Below are 21,660 nucleotides of genomic sequence, written 5' to 3' on the forward strand. Positions count from 1 at the left end.
GGCCCGTGAGCCATGGCCGCTGAGCCTGCGCATCTGGAGCCTGTGCTCCGCAACGGGAGAGGCCACGACAGTGAGAGGCCCGCGTACCGGAAAAAAAAAGAAAAAAAACCAGGGAGCATCAGGCAGACCTACCGCGCCACCAAAGTCCCTGTCCCCGTCCCGGAACAGGACACTTGGGCCTATAGACACCTGGGCACAGACCATTTAACTACCCGGCCCCTTTGGCGTGGCCTTCTCTCAAACCTGCCCACTCAGAGGACCAGCCCGGCAGTCAGGGAGCATGAGGATGAGGGAGCCGTTGCTGCACCACTGAGCCTCCCAGGAGACGGGGGACCCCCAGGCCTGGGCCGGCAGCCAGGCCTACACTGACCATTTGTTTTCATCCCCTCCCTGGCCCTCCCCACAGGTCATTGGAGCTCTTGTTCGCCAGTGGCCAGAACAACAAGCTCCTGTACGGCGACCCCCCCAAGTCGCCACGCGCCACCCGCAAGTTCTCCTCACCCCCACCCCTGTCCATCACCAAGACGTCATCCCCGAGCCGCCGGCGGAAGCTCTCCCTAAACATCCCCATCATCACGGGCGGCAAGGCCCTGGACCTGGCTGCCCTCAGCTGCAACTCCAACGGCTACACCAGCATGTACTCGGCCATGTCGCCCTTCAGCAAGGCCACGCTGGACACCAGCAAGCTCTACGTGGCCAGCAGCTTCGCCAGCAAGATTCCAGATGAGGGCGATATGAACGCTGAGAAGCTCGAAGAATCCTCAGCTCCCAGCAAGCAGAGTGAGTGGATGCGAGGGCCAAGCTGCCCCCTTGCTCCCGGGCCCAATGAGGCTGGCCCAGCCCCACCGGGAGGCTGGGGGGTCCTGGCCAGATGGTGGTGGCAGTGCAGAGACTGGGCGGGGGACAGGCAGGCAGAGATGCCCAGGAAGTGGGATGAGTGTCCCTCCCGCTGCCCTGATGACAGTTTCCTCTTGCATCCTTGTATCTGTCCATCTCTGCAGTGGACATGTCCTGGGCCAGGCCCCAGTCAGGGCCTAGGAGAGAAGAGGGCATCAGATGGGGCTCCTACAGCCCAGGATTCACAGTGTGGCTGAGGAGCAGGACCAGACATGGAAACATGGGTGCCTGATGCATGTGGTGTTAGAGGGATGCTCGAGGGACCCCAAGCATGGAGTGGGGATGCCGTCGGGAGAGTCTGAGAAGGCTTCCTGGAGGACCTATTAGATCTAGATTTGTCACCAGGAGGAAGGGAGAACATTCTAGACAAAGGGAATGGAGTGGGCAAGACTGAGAAGCAAGGAAAAGCATTATGTGTTTAGGCAACACCGTGAAACCCAGCACACCTGGAACACTGGGTGTGGGGCAGTGGCCGGAGGTGATGCCGGGCAGGCTGAGCCCTCCCTGCTCTCAGAAGCCCGACCATTCTAGAATGGCATTTGTTGGGAGGGTTGTCTGGCTGTGTCTTAGGTTGGGTCAGCCCACATCCTGGGTGACACCAGCCTTGTCTTGGTTAGCACACATGTGCATACATACCTACACACGTGCGTGTACACACACGAACACACAACCCTGGGCTGGATGGAAGCCCTAGCCTTTGAGGAGGAGGCCTTTGAAAAAAATTTTAAGATGGTTGGAAGTTCTGTCCTCTGAGTTGAGAAGAGGGAAGTCAGCAGGGCCACCAGCAGAAGGCAAAGCCGGGGTGGGGTAAAGCCCCCAGGAGCTTCTGGTACCAAGTGACATTTACTGTGGCGCATACAGTAAATAGGGGACATGCGCAGCCGAAAGTCAGTAACCAATGTAACAGCCGACCAGAGAGCCCCAGATGCCGTCCCGCAGGAGCGAAGGATGGAATCCCTGGCAGGGCAACGTCAAGGGGCACAGAACTCCATCTGCCACAACCTGCAGTGGGTCCAGGCCTGGCGCGGGATAAAATGTGATGCGAGACAGTCCTGAGAAGTCATCATACACCGGGCTTCGTGTTTTTTTTTTAATTAAAAAAAATTTTATTTATTTATTTTTTGGCTGTGTTGGGTCTTTGTTGCTGCGCTTGGGCTTTCTCCAGTTGCGGCGAGCGGGGGCTACTCTTCGTTGCAGTGCATGGGCTTCTCATTGTCATGGCATCTCTTGTTGTGGAGCACAGGCTCTAGGCGTGCGGGCTTCAGTAGTTGTGGCTCGCAAGCTCTAGGGCGCAGGCTCAGTAGTTGTGGCACACGGGCTCAGTAGTTGTGGCTCGCGGGCTCTAGAGCGCAGGTTCAGTAGTTGTGGTACACAGGCTTAGTTGCTCCGTGGCATGTAGGATCTTCCTGGACTGGGGATCAAACCCATGTCTCTTGCATTGGCAGGTGGATTTTTAACCACTGTGCCACCAGGGAAGCCCCTCATACTGGGCTTCTTGACCAGTGATCCAGGCGACCCTGAACCTGTCTAGCTGTGCACCAGAGTTTGTGTATGTGTGTGTGTGTGTGTGTGTGTTTGTGCATGCACACATATGGACATTCTTTTCTAAAGAGAAGACCTATAGCTTTCTTTGGCCTCTCACAAAGGTCAGGTGTAACTCTACTTACTTTCTAGTTGGGGAAACTGAGGACCAGAGAGGTGAAGAGTTTTTGACCAAGATCTCACCATGCCAGAGCTGGACTTTTGATATAATTCATCCACTTTCCCCGAAGTGTGTAAACCATGAGTCTCCCAAGATTTAGGGGGACTGCCCAAACCAGGACACTTTTGATAGTGACCGGGTGCATGGGACAAGAGGTATAAAGCAGGATTTTATATCCTAGACGGTCACCCTAACTAAGATGCTTCACACACACCCCAAAAAAGTGGGGAGTGGGGTAGTACCTTGCTACTCAAAGTATGGTCCGTGGACCAGCCTCGTGGGCATCACCTCTCTTGGGCCCCACCCCAGACCTCTGAACCAGAATCTGTATTCTAACAAGATCCCCAGGTGTGACCATTAAGGTTTGAGGAGCCCTGGCAGAGCAAAAGCCACCTTGGAGATTGACAGGCCCATCAGCGAGTAAAAGGTCTGATGGGGCCCCGTGGCAAATGAAGCTGTTAAACTGTCCTCAACAGGTATATCCCAAACCTATTCCGTTTGCTTCATTAAATTCTAGACCCACATTTAAAAGTCACTGATGATTTGAGAAACATCAAATTGTTTCCTTCTTTTCTCCCAGGCTCAGAAGTCTCCATGAGGGAAGAGTCAGATAACGATCAAAACCAGAGTGACGAAGGTGACACTGAGACATCACCAACCAAATCGCCAACAACACCAAAATCGGTGAAAAGCAAAAATTCCTCAGGTACAATCCACCAACCCGAAACCACAGGTCAATTCCAGAGGACATGTGCCATCCAGGCGGGGAGAAGGTGGCAGGTCAGGCTGAGGAAAAGCCAGTGGGGGTCACACCTTCTGGTTTATGAGTGACTCCTAAGTGCAGGAACTCAGCTGCACTTCACAACCCCGGGGGCTGCAACACCGGCTGGAAAATCCTGCTCTTCAACTCAGCAGAATCACTCCCCTGACCTCAGACAAGACTACCTAACCCACCCAACGCAGATGGGCAGGAAGGCCCAGCATTTGGCTTCATTCATGGAAAGATCCAGGTTCAGAAGGTGTTTCCTGAGCTGCTGCTACATGTCAGGCTCTGGGCCAGGCTCTTTAATAATATCCGACATCTTGCAGCAGGGCCAGGGCATTCCTGTTTTTTCATCTAAGGGAAAAGTCTCCAAGAGGTTGTGGTGATGCCCACCCAAGTCTCAGACTCATGACCCTGCAGGGTTCTCAGGGAACCACTGGGTCTCTGGTTCCCATAGAGCACTTCCCCACATACAGGGGTACCCAAAGGTGAGGCATAAGCTTATGGAAGCCCCTGGTCCCACATACAAGGTGCAGCCTGAACCCCGAACTCCCCAACTCCCCAGGCCCTCTGAGGAGACCCAGTAAGTCACAGGGTCACCCACCTGCAGAGAGAAACTGCCCAGACACACTGCAGGCCTACCACAGCCTCTCAGGTACACGGAAGCAGATCTCACAGACAGCCTAATTCCAGAAATCAGCTTTGAGTTTTAAAGTCAGTCATTTGCGCCTCACGGCATAAGTGCTGTTACTTTCTCCTAAGGATGGATTGCTCTCCAGAGATTTACAAGCTGAAGCTTAAGGTTCCTGGAGTGAGATTCTGCTACGATTACTGCTAAAAAAAATAATGATTATTATTAATTGCATTGATATTCCATGGCATATATATTGGGTCGGCCAAAAAATTCATTTGGGTTTTTCCATAAGATACAGCTTTTCACACAATCCTAAGTACTTTCATCTGTGTTAACTCCTTTCATCTTTACATCCACCTTTTGAAGCAGGTGTTCATATCCCTATTATCCAGAGAATTATTTTGACTCAGAGAGGTTAGGTAATTTACCCAAGGCCACACAGCTGGTACAGGGGGGTGAGGACTAGGAGTGCCGTGCTCTTTCCACCCCACCGTGCCAGGGAGACCGTCAGTATGAGTTATCCATGTCAGACACTGGACAGGTTATGTGTTCATTCCAAATAGACTGAAAGGGAAAGAAAACTCATGATGCTGTCCTCAAGCAGGACTGTGCCCAGCTGTGCCTAAGAGGTAAAGGGTTTGGAGCTTCAGCCCTCTGGAAGGGGCGAAGGGTTGGTGGGAGCTTCTCATCTCAGCAGCAGAAGCAGAGGGGGGCAGGGGCTTTCCCTACTCTGAGGCAGCCCTAGGGTGACATGACATGGCATGAGCGTGTCCCTTCCCGGGGACCCCAGCAGGGGAACAGACCCCGCAGGCCACCGCCTGACAAGCCGTGGGTGCAGTGAGCACAGCCAGCCCGTCCTGGGCCCCTTCTAGCCTCAGGACCCCTGGTTTCCTGAGCCGAGGGCTGGACCAGGAAGAACTGACGAGCGGTTCCGTCTCCACAGAGTTCCCACTCTTCTCTTATAATAATGGAGTTGTCATGACCTCCTGTCGCGAGCTGGACAGTAACCGCAGCGCCCTGTCAGCAGCCTCCGCCTTTGCCATAGCAACTGCAGGCGCCAACGAGGGCACCCCAAACAAGGAGAAGTACCGGAGGATGTCCTTGGCTAGCGCAGGTACGGGGGATCGCTCACGGCTGGTGATGACAGCCAGGGCCCCAGGGGCTTGTCCCCCTTCGAATGTGGAGCGCCTGCTGCCCCAGGGCTTGTTGTGCGCCGAGCCTCCTGCCTGGAGGCGGCTTCCTCCCCACCCACCCCCTCTGCTACTCCAAACCTCTGCTCGGAGTCAAGCCCACTGCCCACGGGCAGCTCGGCCATCCCCACCACCTCCCACTGCTACGACATTGGTCCTGCAGAGAAGGGGTCCCGGAGGGCTCTGATCCAGTGTGGCCCTGTCTGGAGAGGCGGCCAGACGCCTCCAGCAGCCCCTGAAAGGTGCCGAGGTCCGGGAGAGAGGCGGGTGTGTATGGACTGTGTCCACAGAGAAGTCGTGACATCCAGTCTCACTGGTCAGAACCTGGGATGGTTGTCACATATTTTCTCATCCCCTGCCCATGGCCCACCCGCCAGCAGCCAGGCGGGGCAGCCCGCCTTCCCCGGATCTGGGGCCTGAGTCTGGACTAGAGGCCCGTGCTGTTGCTTATCCTCGCGTCCCCACTCTTGTCTCTGCCACGTGTGCCGCCAGGCTTTCCCCCCGACCAGAGGAACGGAGACAAGGAGTTTGTGATCCGCAGAGCGGCCACCAATCGTGTCCTGAATGTGCTCCGCCACTGGGTCTCCAAGCACTCTCAGGTGGGTGGGACTAACCCCGGGACGGGCTGCTGGGAACCCGAGGCCACTGACCCCAGGAGCCAGCCACCCTGATATTCTCGGGAGGGCCTGCACAGATCCCCTACAAGGGGACCTAGGACATTCCAGGGGACAAGGGGCCTCTGCTCTCCACCTCTGTCTACAGCAGGGATACCTCCCAGAGCCTGGCCCAGGGGTGTAGCGGTCAAGATCAAGGGATGGTCCTTGATTTTGCCCAGTGCCTTCTACTTCTGGGTCTGGAGGCTCCACTGATGCCCGGCCAGGCAGCTAGGGAAGAGGGGAATGAGGCGGGCAGCCTGCCGTGGGCAGGAGTCGAACCCTCAGCCTCCTCCTCTGGCCGGGCCGGGACCACCCCAGGGCAGCTGGAACAGTAGCCACAGCCGCCCTCCCTTCTTCCCCACAGGACTTTGAGACCAATGACGAGCTCAAATGCAAGGTGATCAGCTTCCTGGAGGAGGTCATGCACGACCCAGAGCTCCTGACCCAGGAGCGGAAGGCTGCTGCCAACATCATCAGGTAAGGGCTGAGGTCGGCCTGCTGGGATGGGGCCCTGCCCTCGGCCTCCGGACGGCTGGCCAGAGGCAGGGAGGCGAGGAGGGACAGTCCCAGGCCGAAGGACTGCCTCAGGCAGGTGTGCTGGGAGGATCTCGGGGCAGCCAGGCTCTGGAGTGGGCTATCCATGTGTTGTTCTCCCCTCTGCCTGCCCCCGTCAGGCCTTGAGCCCCTTGAGGCAAGAAGGGTGTCTGCTTCTCCATCCACACCCACTGCGAACACCTATCTAGCCCATGCCGTCCTGCGTGGTAGCCACTAGCGACATATAGGTGTGAAATCTCAATTAATTAAAATTAAATAAAATTTAACATTCAGTTCTGGGACTTTCTGGAGGTCCAGTGGTTAGGACTCCGAGCTTTCACTGCAGGGGGCTTGGGTTCCATCCCTGGTCGGGGAAGATCCCACATGCTACCCAGACAAAAAAAAAAAAAAAGAATATCATTAAAAAAACTTAATTAATAAAATTCAGCTCCTTGGTCACACGAGCCACAGGTGGCTGGTGCCTCCATACTGGGCAGCATAAAGAACATTCCCATCGTTGAGGAGGGTTCTGTTGAACAGCACTGGCAAGCCCCTGTTTCTAGGTGCTCAGGGAATGTCTGTTGAATTGAGTTATATTGTCCCCAAACCTGTCCTTTTTCCTCCTGCCCCAGACTGCCTCTCCTGACGGAGGTCAGAAGTCAGGTGGCCCCACGTCCAAGCCCTGCTGGCTCAGACAGTGACTCGCTGTGTGACCTTGGGCAAGCCCCTTCTCTGAACCTCGTTTTTCTCCTCTGTAAAATGGGCGAACAACACCCACTTCCAGGGCTGTGGTGAGGCTGTGGTGAGATCATGCTGATGCCTCTGCAGGTCTTTCAGGGGTGTCGGGCGCAGGCCCCAGTCCACCCACCGGTCCCATCCTGCTGACTCAGGCTGCCCTCCGGACCTGCCCAGGTGCACGGGCTCGGGGTCAGGCCTCACCTCCTCACCTCTTGCCTGGCTCTGGCCGCCCCTCTCTGTCCTGCGGTCATGGTCTCTGACCCAGACTTGCAGCCACTTTCCTGCCGACAACCCAGTCTGCAGTCTTCCTCCAGCCAGACCATCCACTTTGCTTTCCCAAGGCCTGTGCTAGGGGCCCCATCGTTCCTGCAGACTCAGCGTCCTAGAATCTCTTCCACACCTCCCTGCCTTCAGCACCTGCCCCCTAGACACACATGCACACACACATGCACACGTATGCATACGCACACACACACATGCACACGTACACACGCACACACGCACACACGCACATGCACAGAGTCAGCCACCAGCTCCCCCAGGCTCCTCTTCCTGGTCCCCGGGAGGCTTGCAGTGCTGTGCCAGGACCTTGAGCCTATCGGCCAAAGTCACCCTCGGTCAGGGAGCTTGTTGGGTTGCTGCCGGGGTGCAGGGGAATGAGCCGGCTGTGCTGTTGGGCAGCCCTGGTGTGGACGGTGGACCCACCAAGCCCCAGCTGCGGGTCTGCAGGTGAGATTCCTCTGAGCCACTGCTTCCTCGGAGGGAGAGCACCAGTGACTCAGCCAGGCCCCGCAGCCTCCTGAGCGTCCCCCCAGCCCGAGCTTGGCTCTCAGGCCCATCCCTGGGATTCACGATCGCTGTCGGAACGAGGGTGCAGCACTTTGGCCTGACTCCGAGGGTCCACCCTCATTCCCCACCACTGCTTGGGACCCCTCGACTGTACTCAGCTGCCCATCAACGGTGTCCTACCCACCCACACAGCTGCCTCCCGCCATCCTCCGTCGCTCCCGTTTGGACGGCTTCCCAGCCCCTCCTGGCCTCTCTGATCCTCCAGTCCTGAAGCTCCTTCCCCTCCTTCCCCCCATCATCCCACAGGCACGCAGGAGCACGGACCACGTGCCCAGCCCTGTGCCGGGTACCAGAGCTACAGGGACAAATCGGACACCACTCTGCCCTCAGGGGCTCCCGGCGGGTCTAGCAGGGTGGGACAGGCACATACACAGCCGTTCCAATATGAGGAGCCTGAGGCTGAGACCACAGGAAGCCCGGGGGCTGAGGGAGCCCTAGGTGGGGACCTTGCCCAGCCAGGAGGGTCAGGGAGCTGAATCCTGAAGACAGCCCATCAAGAAGTCAGTGCCAAGAAAGGGGAAAGGGGGCTCCTGGTGCACGAAATGGCAGAGCACAGACAGAGAGATGGGGGGGGCACTGAGACCTTGGGGCCTTGCGTGCTGGGGCAGGGGGTGGGGTGCTGCCCCAAAGGCAGGGGGGACTGAGCGCATGGGGCTCATTGTGCTTTCTCGTCCCATAGGACTCTGACCCAGGACGACCCAGGGGACAGCCAGATCACGCTGGAGGAGCTCACACAGATGGTGAGCCAGGCCTGCCCTCTTGCTCGCTGGCCAAGTCTGTCCTTCCCTGGCCTCCTGGCTCCCAGGATCCCCACCCAACGACCCCTTGATGGAGCTCAGTCACCCCCTGTATTGGTTTCCTAGAGCTGCCCTAACAAAACACCCCAGACTGGTGACTTAAAATAACAGAATTTTATTCTCTCATAGTTCTGGAGGCCAGAAGTCTGACAGTAAGGTGTCGCTGGGGCCATGCTCCATCCAAAGGTTCTAGGGGAGGATCCTTCTGGGCCTCTTCTGGTGTCTGGTAGCCCTGGGCGTTGCTTGGCTTGTGGCAGTGAATCTCCCATCTCTGTCTCCATCATCACATGGCCATCTTCTCCCTGGGTGTCCCTGCGTCCTCTTCCCTCTGTGTATGTCTGTCCCTGTGTCCAAACTTCCCCGTCTTATAAAGACACCAGTCATACTGGATTAGGCCCACTCCTAGTGACCTCATCTTACCTGAGCACATCTATAAAGACCTTATTTCCAAATAAGGTCAGTCACAGGTACCAGGGTTTAGGACTTCAGCTTATCTCTTTTGGGGTGGTGTGGAATTCAACCCCTAACACCACCACCTCCATTTTCTTCATCCTCTGTCTCCCATCCCTCCCCTGACCCCTCAACTGTCTCTGGTCACATTGTCCCTGGAAGGAGGAGGGTAAGAAGTCAGGCCTTCAGCAGATGAGCTGCCCCTATGCGCTGGAGCTGTGCTAGAGTCTTAAAGACGCTTATCAATAGTGCTGCAAGTTTATATCATTATCCCCACCTTCCAGAGGAGGCAGCTGAGACAGGGGTAGGGGGAGCGACCCAGCCAGGTTACGCTAAGTGACGGAGCTGGTGTTCGCACTCAGAACTCACTGCACACGCCACACTGCCTCACCTGGAGGGGACAGGATGCAGTTGGCCACCTGCCTAGAAATGAGGGGACCCCAGGCAGAGCTCACGGTAGCGTTCCATGCGGTGGAAGGGGACGATGATCTGTGTGCTTCCAGGGCCTGGCTGGGCCCACTTTTATTTCCAGGTTGATGACGTGCCACCATGAGCCACCCCAGAGCCCCAGGCCCCTGCCATCCACCACTGCAGCCAAGGAAGCTCAAGGCCAACTCTGACCTCCCCGGAGGCGGAGACCGTGCGGGCCCCTCGGCCCCTGCTGGCTCGCTTCTCAAACTGGCCGAGTGACGTCCATTCTGTCCCAAGTAGCCAGTGTGAGGACTTAGGCCTCTGGGTTCTGAGCCCGCTGCTCCCCTCTTGTCCCCTCTCCTGACTCCTGGAGCTGGTTCTCCCTGCTCGGGGGATGGGTGAGGCCATCTATGGAACACTGGCACCCTGCCTGCACCTGGCCCCCTAGAGCAGCACTGCAGGCAGGGGCTGGCACCCCAGGAAGCCACATGTGCCCCCCCCGCCGCAGGGAAGCTCAGGGGAGCAGCTACACTCTGCTCTTGTTTCCCAGTAGGGGCCCGACTGGAATGTTTACCCCTCAAGAGCCTGAGGGCCTCTTGTTCCTTCATGAAGAGCTGAGGCTCTTCCAGAACAAAGCACTGCCCGCCGAACTGCCCCCAGCCCTGACCTGGTTACCAGAGGCCAGAGGGCCTGCAAGGGGCACGTCCAGTGTGGAGGAGGCCCCACGGCCTCACCAGAGGGCAGAAGGGCTTCCTGCTGTGACGGCTTTCCAAGCCTCTGCTGCCAGGCTCAGCCGTCACCGGGACACGCCAGGAGGAAGCAGGGGGAGCCGCCCCTCCTCCTTGCCTGGCACTCCTCCTGCTGGGCCTCTCCGCAGCACTCAGTGCCCCCGGCCACTGGGCCACCCCACCCTGGCTCACAGGCCACTCCCCAGGCCCAGCCCAGCCCTTGGTCCTGGCAGTTCAGCCATCCTGGGCCTTCAGGAGTGGGCTGAGCTCCCCGCCTGTCGCCCCTGCTTCAGAGGCTGGGGGCTCCTCCCCATGAGGCTCCTGACCCTGTAACACGGTGTCCCAGGTGGCACCTGCTACTCTCGTCCCCACGTCTCTGCTGCCTTCCTGAGAACTTGTCATCCCCTGTTGGCATCGTGTCCCTCACATCCGGGCTCCTGCATCTGGGCTTCTGCACAGAGCATTCCTGGCCCGGGGCAACTGTGTCAGGGGGGATGCAGGGACCCTCACCACACACACACACCACACAGACACACACACCACACACACGCACACACCACACACGCATCACACACGCACCACACACACACACCACACACACACGCACATACCACACACACTACACACACACACACCACACATACCACACACCACACACACACCACACACGCACACCACACACACGCACACCACACACACGCACACCACACACACACACCACACACACCACACACACACACACACACCACACACACACCACGCAGGGGCTGGAGTAGGAGCCCTTTCCTCGGCTTTCCCACGCTCTGTCCCTGCTCTGGTCCTGTGACTGGAGCTCCTGAAGCCAGGGACGTGTTTTCTGGTTTTTCTGTCTCTGGTATCTCGCGAGGACCTGGCAGGGCAGTTCTGGATGACTGTTTGCCAAGAAGTGGGAGAGAAAGACTCCGTCCAGGAGGGGGGACTTGTTCCCTTGATTGGGGGTCACCCCACTTTCCTTGTGATCAGTGCAACTTCCAGGGGTTCAGCTGGCTGGCCGGGCCCTCTGGGCAGGGTAGCTGGCCCCTCTCCTCCCACACAGCCCAGTTGGCCCCAAGGGGGAGAACAGGGGCGTCCTTGGTCCTGACTCTCTTCCCAGGACTGCACAGTTGTCCCCTCCCCCTATTTTCTCTAGCTCCCTCCAGCCTCTCCCAGATCCAGCAGACTTTCCAGAGGCCTTTGTGCCCTGGGCCTCCTCTTGTCTAATCCCTGCCGTGGGGACACTGGCCCCCTCGCCAGTGCTTCCTGAGGATTTCCCCTGATCGGGGGGCTCAGGTAGTGGTCACCTTTAAAGCTGGTGTCCATGGTGGCCCTGGGGGCAGGGGCATGGTACCCAGGACTAAGGCAGACAGTTGTCTTCTGGGCACAGGATGGGGGCACTGTCCCAGGAGGTAATCACACCGGTGAGTGTTTCTCTGCTAATGAAGTTTAAAAGGAAATTTTATGGGGAATTCCCTGGAGGTCCAGTGGTTAGGGCTACACGCTCTCACTGCCAAGGGCCCGGGTTCAATCCCAGTTGGGGAACTAAGATCCCACAAATCCTACAAGCTGCACACCACGCAGCACAGCCAAAAATAAATAAATAAATAAATTTTATGGAGCCAGTTGTGGACCCAGACAGGACCTGAAGGGAGAGACAGATCACAGCCTGGAGTCAGATGGCCTGGGTTCCGGCCTTAGTCGGCCTGTTTCTGGCTGATTGCCTTGGGCTAGTCATTAATCTCTGGATGCCTCTGTTGTCTTGTCCATGCTCTGGGGGCAAGTGATGACCAAACGAGTGACCCTGAAGCACAGCACAGGCCTGCACGTGCACGCATACACACACACACACACACACACACACACACACACACACACACGGCACGACAGACAGTGACTCCCAGCCCCCTCCGTCCCATCCTCATCTCCCCTCGGCAGGTCTGCCAGCGGGGGGCCTCACCAGTCATGCCCCACCCACCCACTCACCAGAATCAAGGTGGAGATGCCCTCCAAGAAGTGGCCAAAAAGCCAGAAGGTGTCCCTCATGGGCCTAACTGGGACCTTGCTCCTCTCAGGCTGAAGGCATGAAGGCCGAGCCCTTTGAAAACCACTCAGCCCTGGAGATCGCGGAGCAGCTGACCCTGTTGGACCACCTGGTCTTCAAGAAGATCCCTTATGAGTGAGTGGGTGCAGGTGCCAGACACCCCGCCCTTCCTCCTCGGGCACCGTCTTTGGCTGAATCCCCATCCCTGAAGCATGCGCAGTAGATTTCCAGAGCTGCATGGATTGATTCTCCACAGCTTGAAACAAAAATGCATGTGCCGGCAGGGATGAGAGAGGATCCCTATCCCCTTTCCTGTCCCCAAGTTCCATCCTTACCTACCGGCTACATGCATGTGCCTGCGTGCGTGTGCACGCACACACACACACACACACACACACACACTTTTCCAGAAGCATCTCTAATTCGGCGCTCCTTTCCTGGAGGTCTAGAAAAGGAGTATGTGCTCACATATGTGCACACATGTACATGTGAGCAAATGTGCACACACGCATGAGTGTGTGTTGGTGTGTATGCATGTGCAGGAGCAGACTCTGGGGGGACTCTCTGGACTTTGAAGCAGCCCCAAGGCCTGGTTGTTACCTGCTCTGGTCTGTGGTCAATCACCCCCAGCTGTTCGTTGTAACTATACCACCTACATAATTTTGTACCACCCTTTATTCGCCTAACGATACATCAAAATGGTATCTGTAAAGACACCGTTTTTAATAAGTGCACAGTATTCCCCAGCAGTGCACTAAGCCGTGGGCTTGTTTCCAGGTTTCACTTTTATATTTAAAGCTGGGGTAAACCTCCTTGTAACTAAATATGTCTCTGAATTTCTGACAATTGTCCTAGAATAGTTTCCTGAAATTGGAATCACCGCTTCTGATGAATCATTGTAGGACTTTTGATCTCTGCTTTCCAGAAAGGTAGCCCCACGTGGCACACACAGAGGCCCCCACTGACTGGGGCACTACCTCACCTAGACAGAGAGTGTCGACATTTTAGAAACCTGCCGCATCTCCTGCATGTAGAGACCGCAGTTATTTCTGACAGTAGTTATTGCTCCCTCCTGCCCATGGAACTCTGTCCAGGTCACTCTCACAGTCACTATCAAATAAGGAGCTTCTCCTGGAGGCCTGGATGGTCTGTGGTCCCATGAGGTCACCATCACCAGAACACGCTGCTGGCTTGGCTTGCAAGCTCCTTTATACTTCCATCTGGCCCTTTTTTGTGGCCTGTCTGCCCTGTTCTACAGACCAGCTTCTGCAAGGTGACTTTAAAACGGGAGCTCTCCTATTCAGAAACAAGATCCAAAACAAAATCTGATGTGCCCATCGCACCATATCTCATTTCAGCCTCACGATAACCCTGTAAGAAAAGTATTGTCACTATTCCCATTTCGCAGATGAGGAAACTGAGGCCCTGAGATATCAAGGGCTTACACGAAGCCACACAGCTGGTATGAGGCAGAGCTAGACCTGACCCCAGGGTCCCTTCCTCTCGAGGGCTCTGCAGAAAGTTACTCCCCAGAAATGACAACTTCAAAAAGCAGAGAACTCAAAGCAAAGAAATCAGCAAGGCAAACCTAACCTCATCCACCCGGGATTTCTCCCTTACTTCCTACAGGGAGTTCTTCGGACAGGGATGGATGAAACTGGAAAAGAATGAAAGGACCCCTTATATCATGAAAACCACTAAGCATTTCAATGATGTGAGTATGGGGGTAGGGGAGCAGGTACAGTGCCTTTCTCTGCAGGTTTCTCTTCGGTGAGACCCTCTGAACGGGCTGTACACCTGGCTAGAACCAGACCACCTGGGTCCTCTCCAGCTCTGTGATTCATGGGCATGATCATTTCATTTAAAGCTCACGCCCATCCTAAAAGATGGGGGCTGTTATCACACTTTAGATACAAAGAAACCGAGACTCTGAAGGGCAGATGCCTGAGGTCTCCTGACCAGTGTCTGGTAGCTCGTGGCCTTCCTCTGCTGTATAGCCCCAGCCAGAAGGAAGAAATCTCTCCCAGCAACTTCCCCGCATTTACCCAAGCTCCAACCCCTGCAACCGCAGGGACCCCTCCACCCCCAGCCTTGTGACAGCCTTGAGGGCATTTGCACTCAGCATCTTCATTCCTCTTTTGATGAATTTAACCATCAACACAAGAGCTTTTGACAGCCAGAAGTGGAGGCACGCGAGTCCACTTGTCCTGACCGCCTGGTCAAGGCCGCATCATGTCAAGGGCGGCCAGGGGCGGACCCTCATCCTGGGAAGGTCCTCGGCAGCCTGGAGGAAACAAGGAAGACCCAGGTATTGCAGCTCAGGGGAGGAGCTCGACAGGGAACACAGACGCAGAATGGAGAGCAGGATGTATAGCAGGAGAGAGGAAGCAATGGATGTGGGCGAGGCCCCAGGAAACACACACAAGGCCTGAGTCCGACAACGCCTGACCCAAAAGTCCAACCACAGCACCAGGCAGCAAAAAGAGTCCCTCTCCAGGGACTTCCCTGGCAGTCCAGTGGTTAAGACTCCACGCTTCCAATGCATGGGGTGTGGGTTCCATCCCCAGTCGGGGAGCTAAGATCCTACATGCCACACGGCACGGCCAAAAAAGAAAGTCCCTCCCTCTCCCACCCCCTCCCCCAGTGTGTGGCCAGGACTCAACATAAGTAAAAGGTGAGACTATGAAGTGAGCATTTATTGAATGCTGACCATGTGCCAAGCACTATGCCAAGGGTTTCGTAAGCATCATCTCATTTAATCCTGTTATTCTCATTTTTGTCTACTTCTCTGTTATGGATGAAGAAACCGAGGCTCAAGGAAGTTAAATTTCACCCCCAGTCATCATCAGGAGAGCCTGCTTTGAACCCACACAATCCATCTCCAGAGGGCTACCCTCATCGCTACCTGGCATTTGGCCATCTCTATTAAAATCCACCTTTCTTTGTTTTCAGGTACACAGCATGTGTACCTCTTTGAAGGTGATATTCATGGCCTGAAACTCTGTTTCTTAATCTCTCCCTGACACAGGGTTTGGTTTTGTTTTGTCTTTGCTGTTTCCCAGTCCTGTTGTCTTTAATTCTTTATCTTATTGATTGGTACTGGCTAGGATCTCCAGTATCAGGGCTAGAACTAGGGTAAGTTGAACGAGGTGCTCAGGGGGCAAAATTTAAGGGACTGTTCACCCTCGGGTGCATGCACTTGCACCCTGGGTGCCTCCAGACCTGGCCCTTTATGACAGTGTTCAACAGAAATGGTGATAGTGAATCTTGTTCTTGGTTTTAAAGAGAATGCTTCTAATATTTCCCTGCTTACGATAATGTTTGTTTCTTTATCAAGTTAAAGAAATTCTTTTTCTTTTCTTTTTTTTTTTTTTGTGGTACGCGGGCCTCTCACTGCTGTGGCCTCTCCCGTTGCGGAGCACAGCCTCCAGACACGCAGGCTCAGCGGCCATGGCTCATGGGCCTAGCTGCTCCGTGACATGTGGGATCTTCCCGGACCGGGGCACGAACCTGTGTCCCCTGCATCAGCAGGCAGACTCTTAACCACTGCGCCACCAGGGAAGCCCAAGAAATTCTTTTTCTTATTCCTTGTTTGCTAATAATGGTTTTTACTATAAATGGATACTGCATTTTATCAAAATTTTTTCTGCATCTATTGAGATGGTCGTATGGTTTTTCTTCTTTAAATCTGTTGATGTGATGAATGACAGTTACAGAGTTTTCTCTAATATTCAACCATCCTTGTGTTCCATGGACAAATCTAAAATATTCATGTTATATTAAATAAATGAATGTGTAATTTTTCCTTCTTATATTTTCTGTATTTGGTTTTGGTATCAAGATTGTACTGGCTTCATAGAATAAATTGGCAGGTATTCCTTTTTTCTCTCTTCTCTGGAAGATTTGACTACTCTATTCCTTTAAAAAAGTTATATAACATATGTAAAACTGTTTTGAATTCAGTGTTTTCTTTATGGAAAAAAAAATACTACTTCAATTTAATTAAGGCTTATAATATGTGTGCTATTTTGTACTACCATTCCTCCATGATTCTCTTCAGTAGTTTTCCCTTCTTAAATAGTTTTATAATTCATTCTTCTTTATATACATCCTTTAGAAATTTTTCCAAAGAAGAATATTTCTGGGTGGGAAAGCCCTACAATTTATATTCATCGGTAACTGTCCTTTAATCACCTTCTTTTTTTTAAATAACAAATTGTGTTTTTTGTACTTTTTATTTTTAAATAATTATTGATTCATAGGAAATTGCAAAGAAATTGCAGAGAAATGTACAGGGAGGTCCAGTATTTCCTGCTGCCGCAGTTCCTTGTGGTTGTAGCTCCCTGATGTTTTGGCCCCAGCTTCCTACCCGCTGGCTGCTCCAGGTCCAGCCTACATTTAGTTTGTTTGTGTGTATGTGATTGTTTGCTGTGCAGGGGTAGAGTAGTCCTTGGGCATGTGAGACCAGGGATGCCCCCACGTGTGTGTCTTATCCAAGCTTTAGCTGTATGGTGGGAGTTTCCCTCAGAGCTTGGCTCTTCTTAACTCTCTGTTCTTCCGGATAAACTTCAGAATTACTTTGTCAAGTTTTCAAGATAACTCCCACTGCATGTTTTATTGGATTGCATTAAACTTGTATATTCGTTTTGAAAAAAGACATATTTACATTTCCATTTTGGAATCTAATCTTTTTCTTCATGAATCAATTCTTTTATTACCTTTGGTAATAAAAGGTATTTTTATTTATTTTTCATGTAGCATCCTACATAGTTCTCATTACAGGTCCCAGGTAATTTACAGATTCCCACTGGTATTTTGAAGATGGTATATTTTTTCATTGTATTTTCTAATTGGTATTACTAATATATTAAAAAATATATTTTTGTATATTGAGTCTTTAACCAGCTACCCTAATGAGCTCTGTTGGTTGTTCTGGCAGTTTTCCAATTCATTCTTCCAGGAATTTTCAAACAGACAATCATTTAATCTGCAAATAATTGTAATTTATCATGTTTACAATACTTACTCCTTTTACTTTTTTCTTATCTTATTGCATGGGCTTAAAGATCAGTAACTTGATTGCTTCAGAAATCATCCGCAATGAGGACATCAGTGCGAGGGTGAGCGCCATCGAGAAGTGGGTGGCCGTGGCTGACATATGCCGCTGCTTACACAACTACAATGCTGTTCTGGAGATCACCTCATCCATGAACCGGAGCGCAATCTTCCGGCTGAAAAAGACGTGGCTCAAAGTCTCTAAGCAGGTGCGGGCAGGAAGCCAGCTTGGCCTGATGGTCTGGGCTGGGGCTGGGGTGGAGAGACCAGAGGGCCACCATCCATAGGTGGATGAAGGACAGGGTGAGGGCCAGTACTCCAAGGTAAAACAGAGAACCTCTTCTCCTATTTCACCTGGGACCAGATGTCAGGCCAACGGATGTGGGACTAGGACCTTGTGGGACTTTAATTCCCACTTGAATAATCAATACGCCAAAGTGGGATATAGGACAGTGATTATTGGTTCCAACACTCTTTTCCTTGAGTTGGGACAAAAGAGTGGTGACTTCTTGGGGATCTCAGTCCAGATCTGCATGTTACCGAGATGGTGGCCAGATGATCCTGCAAGTCCTTTCCTCGGATGTTGATTTCACCAGCCCTTCTGGCCCCCAGAGAGTTAACTTGTCCCTGTTACCCATTAGATAGTATGTGATCTTAAATATGGGCTTGATCTTTATTCACTCAGAACCTGATTCTGAAAAACCATAAGGTGGAATCTTCCTCAGGAATAAAGTTCCTTGCCCTGGGGTCATGAGGAGGCAGCTCTCCTGAAAGGAGAGCACAACGGGACACTTAGGCCACCTACTTTCTGGGTGCACTGGATGTCCCAGCCCCAGCCTGCATGTTGGCAGAAAGCTGGACAGTGACCACCAAGGGACAGGGTAAGCCTCCAAAGGCACCAGTAACTTGGTTATAGTGTCTCTTGTCCTACAGCCAGGTGGGCTGTGTGGGGCCCAGGGTCTCCAAGGGGTCTGTCCCATCTGGACCGTTCTGGATTTACCCCCCTCATAGTTCTGTTTCTCCCCTGCCCCTCACTACTCTCCTCGTGCCAATGGCAGGGCATGATTCTACTCCCCAGGCAGGCAGCAGGTCCATAAATCCCTCCTACTTAGATAAGCAGCCAATCTCAGGACAGCCCTGGGATGTCTCTGCTGCCCTTCCGCTGCCAGCCAATCACTGCAGCTCCAGATTACAGCAGGACTGCAAAGTACCCCTTCCATCCAATGAGGCTGGGCCTCTTGCTTAGCACATAGAGATGCCAGGGTCAGGACGAAAACCAGAAGATGTCTCTCTTGTGAGCGGGCTTCTAGAAAGAACAGAGGCTGGAAGTGCGGGAGCTCAGGTGAGCAGGCACATCTGGCCACACGTGGCACACGGTGTCATGAACTCCTGAAGTCAGGGGTCGAGCAAGGCTGCCACAGAACCTCTAAGTCATCTAGGCTGATCGGCCTGTTGAGGTTAAGACATGGCTACGGGCAGAGTCTGAGGGACCCATTTCAGGTCAGCATCTTTCTTCTCCTGCCCTATTCCATCAGAATGACATCATCTTTTCTAGAAGCCCACAGACCAGGCTCCATTGTCCTATGCCATTTCTGGGGGTGCGGGAATTTCTTGGCTTCATTCCCCAGCATCACCCTTGTCATAGAGTTGGGAGGGAACTGCCTTGACCATCCTAAAGTCTTCCATTCTCTTAGGAGAGTGCAAATGGAGGGCAGTTAGAGGTCAAGGTGTGTGATCTGGCCTGCCTTCCAGGATGTCATTCAAGACCTAGGGTCAGCCAGCCTGGTCCAAAAATCAAAGATGCCTCTGAAAACACATCTAGGCCTGCACCCTCTGTGGCAGACTGGACCACACTGGCTTCTCCCAGCCCTTCAGTTTGTGCTATAGTTGTCCGTGTGCATAGTGCTCGGCTCCAAGAGCTTCTGGGTAGCCATGGCCGTGGCCTGGTCAACACCAACCAGGAACAGTTCGCTGTCCCTCTGAAGGTATCCCATAGGCCAAGATGGCCACATTTCTTAGACCAACCTGAAATGTAGCCTCAGCAGCTAGTTTGTTTTTTTTTTATCATTCCCTTCAATGTGCCGGCCCAAAGCAGAAAAGCCTGTGTCCAAGTCCAGTCTAGCCTTGGCAAGCGTCAGGGAGTCAGAATTAGTTTGGGATGTCCAGTGCCTCCCCTTTCTTCTTCCAACCTCTCTTCCGATCCTCTTTGAAAATAAAAACTTTCCCTCGGGAAAGGATCAGATGATGCACCTCCATAGGATGATGCAGATGACTAATGCAGTTATATGTGTTTCCTCTCCCTGGAATGGCTGGATTTCAGTAGAGACATAAGCCTCTCTTTGACTAACTGTACTTTTTGGCTGCTTTGGAAGGAGCCGCCTTGGCCATCCAGAAGTCTTGTTTGGTGAACAGGAAAGGATGGGATTTAAGGGGCCATATATAATCATCTTTCTTCCTGACACTATTTCCAAGGCAGGCTCCTTGCTTGGTCTCTGGTTTCAGAGACATATTCCCAGTGCCCCAATATTTTGGCTCACTGGTGTCCAGACTCCAGCAGAGATGCCCAAGGCCCCAGGGGCCCTGCTATCCCAGTGAGCCTCAAAGGATGGAAGCTCCTGGCATGACCAGAAGATGCTTGAGCTGCTTCAAGTCAGAACACACTTTCTAAGCAGCAGCTGGGAAAATCCAGTGGCTTCCCAGGATACAAATCTCCTTCCTGGACAGAGAGCAACACCCCGAAGAGGAGCAGACACACACCTCAAGTAAGCACACAGGTGCAGAAGAAATCAAAGTGTGCCCAGCTCAGAGCCACAAATTAGCCCCAAGTGTATGCAAAAACCCCACCCACCAGAATATCCTTTGTACATTTTCATGGTCTCTAAGCGTGGTGATGCTTCACCTGGAGCTATGTGGCTGTGTAGCTTTTACGTCACCCACAATTCTGGACTGTCTGAACGAGTATTGCCCTTAAGGAACACCTGGACCTACCCTCCCATTTTCCAGATACGAAAGTCAAAACCTAGCAAAGTGAGTGGAGTGGTAACTTGCCCACGGGCATGCTGAGGGTGGGTGACAGAGTCCACTGAGGGCTCTGGACACTCAGACCCCACATCTGGCCTCAAGCTGCAGCATCTCATGTCTCTGCAGGGGGAGGGGAAAGAAGAGGATGCAGGAGCACAGCTCTGGAAAGAGATTAAGTGCAGGAGGGCAGTTGAGAGCCTGGGGTGGAGGTTGGCCTGGGCGTCTGAGAAGGGTCATCTCAGGTGAAAGCAGAATCATCTGCCCTTGGCTTGGTGGGGCTTGTTCCATCCTGGCCTATGGCTCTTTCACCAGATCCAGAATAAAGTTTTGCTCTGAACAGGGTCAGTCCAAACCAGGCGACAAGACTTCAGATTGATAGGAGGGACCGAGCAGATTGGTGTTCTCTGCCATCCTTTCTCCTTGAAGAGTACACACTGACCTCTTCTTCCATCAGAAGGAAGGTTTAGCTTGTTGTTTTCTTCAGGCAGTTTTCTCAGATAAAAATTAGACCCAAAGATCAGGGGTGTACTTGGCCTCTGTGGCCAGTGTCCCCTCCAGGCTGACTAGCCCCTCTGGTAATAAGATGCACGGCTGGTCTCCGGCCCGGTTTCTCAACCACATTCTGGATTCTGAGGATTAGAGCTGGAAAGGTGGTCACTAGTCATCTCCCCGTTTTATGAATGAGGGCGCTGAGGACCCCAGAGGTGAAGGGGTTTCCCCAGGTCATGCAGGAGACGAAGCCAGGCTCCACCCAGGACACGCTCTGTGGCACACACCTGGTCCCTTAAGACAAACTCCAGCCACCCAAGTTGCTCCGGCCTGATACGTGGGTAGGGCCTGGCCTGGTCATTTGGCAGATGGGGACCTTTGCTGCAGGATTTCCTCTTCTCCATCAAAGTCTTTTCTCCTTTGATGATCAGTTCATCTGCCATCTTTTTTTCTTGATTCTTAAATTCGGGTGGTGCTCCTGATATATCAAAGTGAAGGTATGAGAAAATGGTCACATCCTTTGGGTACAGTCATGAGAAAGATCATGATGATGAAACATCAGCCATGCCCTGTACCGGGTCCAGGTCCTTGGAGCTACCCCCGCCAAGTCCTTCCCAACCACCCAGGTCTCAGGACCGTGACACTTGGACCCTCCTGACCCTACTCCCATGTTTCTGAAAGATGTATGAA

The 21,660-nt window shown here is 53.4% G+C and overlaps 1 protein-coding gene across 3 annotated transcripts in view; it reads left to right on the forward strand.

Annotated features, from left to right (window-relative positions):
• Positions 1–21,660, forward strand: part of RASGRF1 (Ras protein specific guanine nucleotide releasing factor 1) — a 105,562-nt gene that overhangs the window by 71,906 nt on the left and 11,996 nt on the right. For 2 of the 3 annotated variants that reach the window (XM_060095378.1, XM_060095380.1), the window contains 9 exons: positions 407–780; positions 3,180–3,305; positions 4,940–5,110; positions 5,679–5,785; positions 6,207–6,319; positions 8,643–8,703; positions 12,437–12,540; positions 14,035–14,119; positions 17,472–17,669. In XM_060095378.1, the coding sequence (XP_059951361.1) occupies positions 407–780; positions 3,180–3,305; positions 4,940–5,110; positions 5,679–5,785; positions 6,207–6,319; positions 8,643–8,703; positions 12,437–12,540; positions 14,035–14,119; positions 17,472–17,669 (1,339 nt within the window). Of the gene's footprint in view, positions 1–406; positions 781–3,179; positions 3,306–4,939; positions 5,111–5,678; positions 5,786–6,206; positions 6,320–8,642; positions 8,704–12,436; positions 12,541–14,034; positions 14,120–17,471; positions 17,670–21,660 lie in introns of those variants that run through there. The other variant, XM_060095379.1, reaches the window with a different exon arrangement.

This window comes from Mesoplodon densirostris, chromosome 4 (genome assembly GCF_025265405.1).
Source record: "Mesoplodon densirostris isolate mMesDen1 chromosome 4, mMesDen1 primary haplotype, whole genome shotgun sequence".
In the NCBI taxonomy this organism is placed as follows: domain Eukaryota; kingdom Metazoa; phylum Chordata; class Mammalia; order Artiodactyla; family Ziphiidae; genus Mesoplodon; species Mesoplodon densirostris.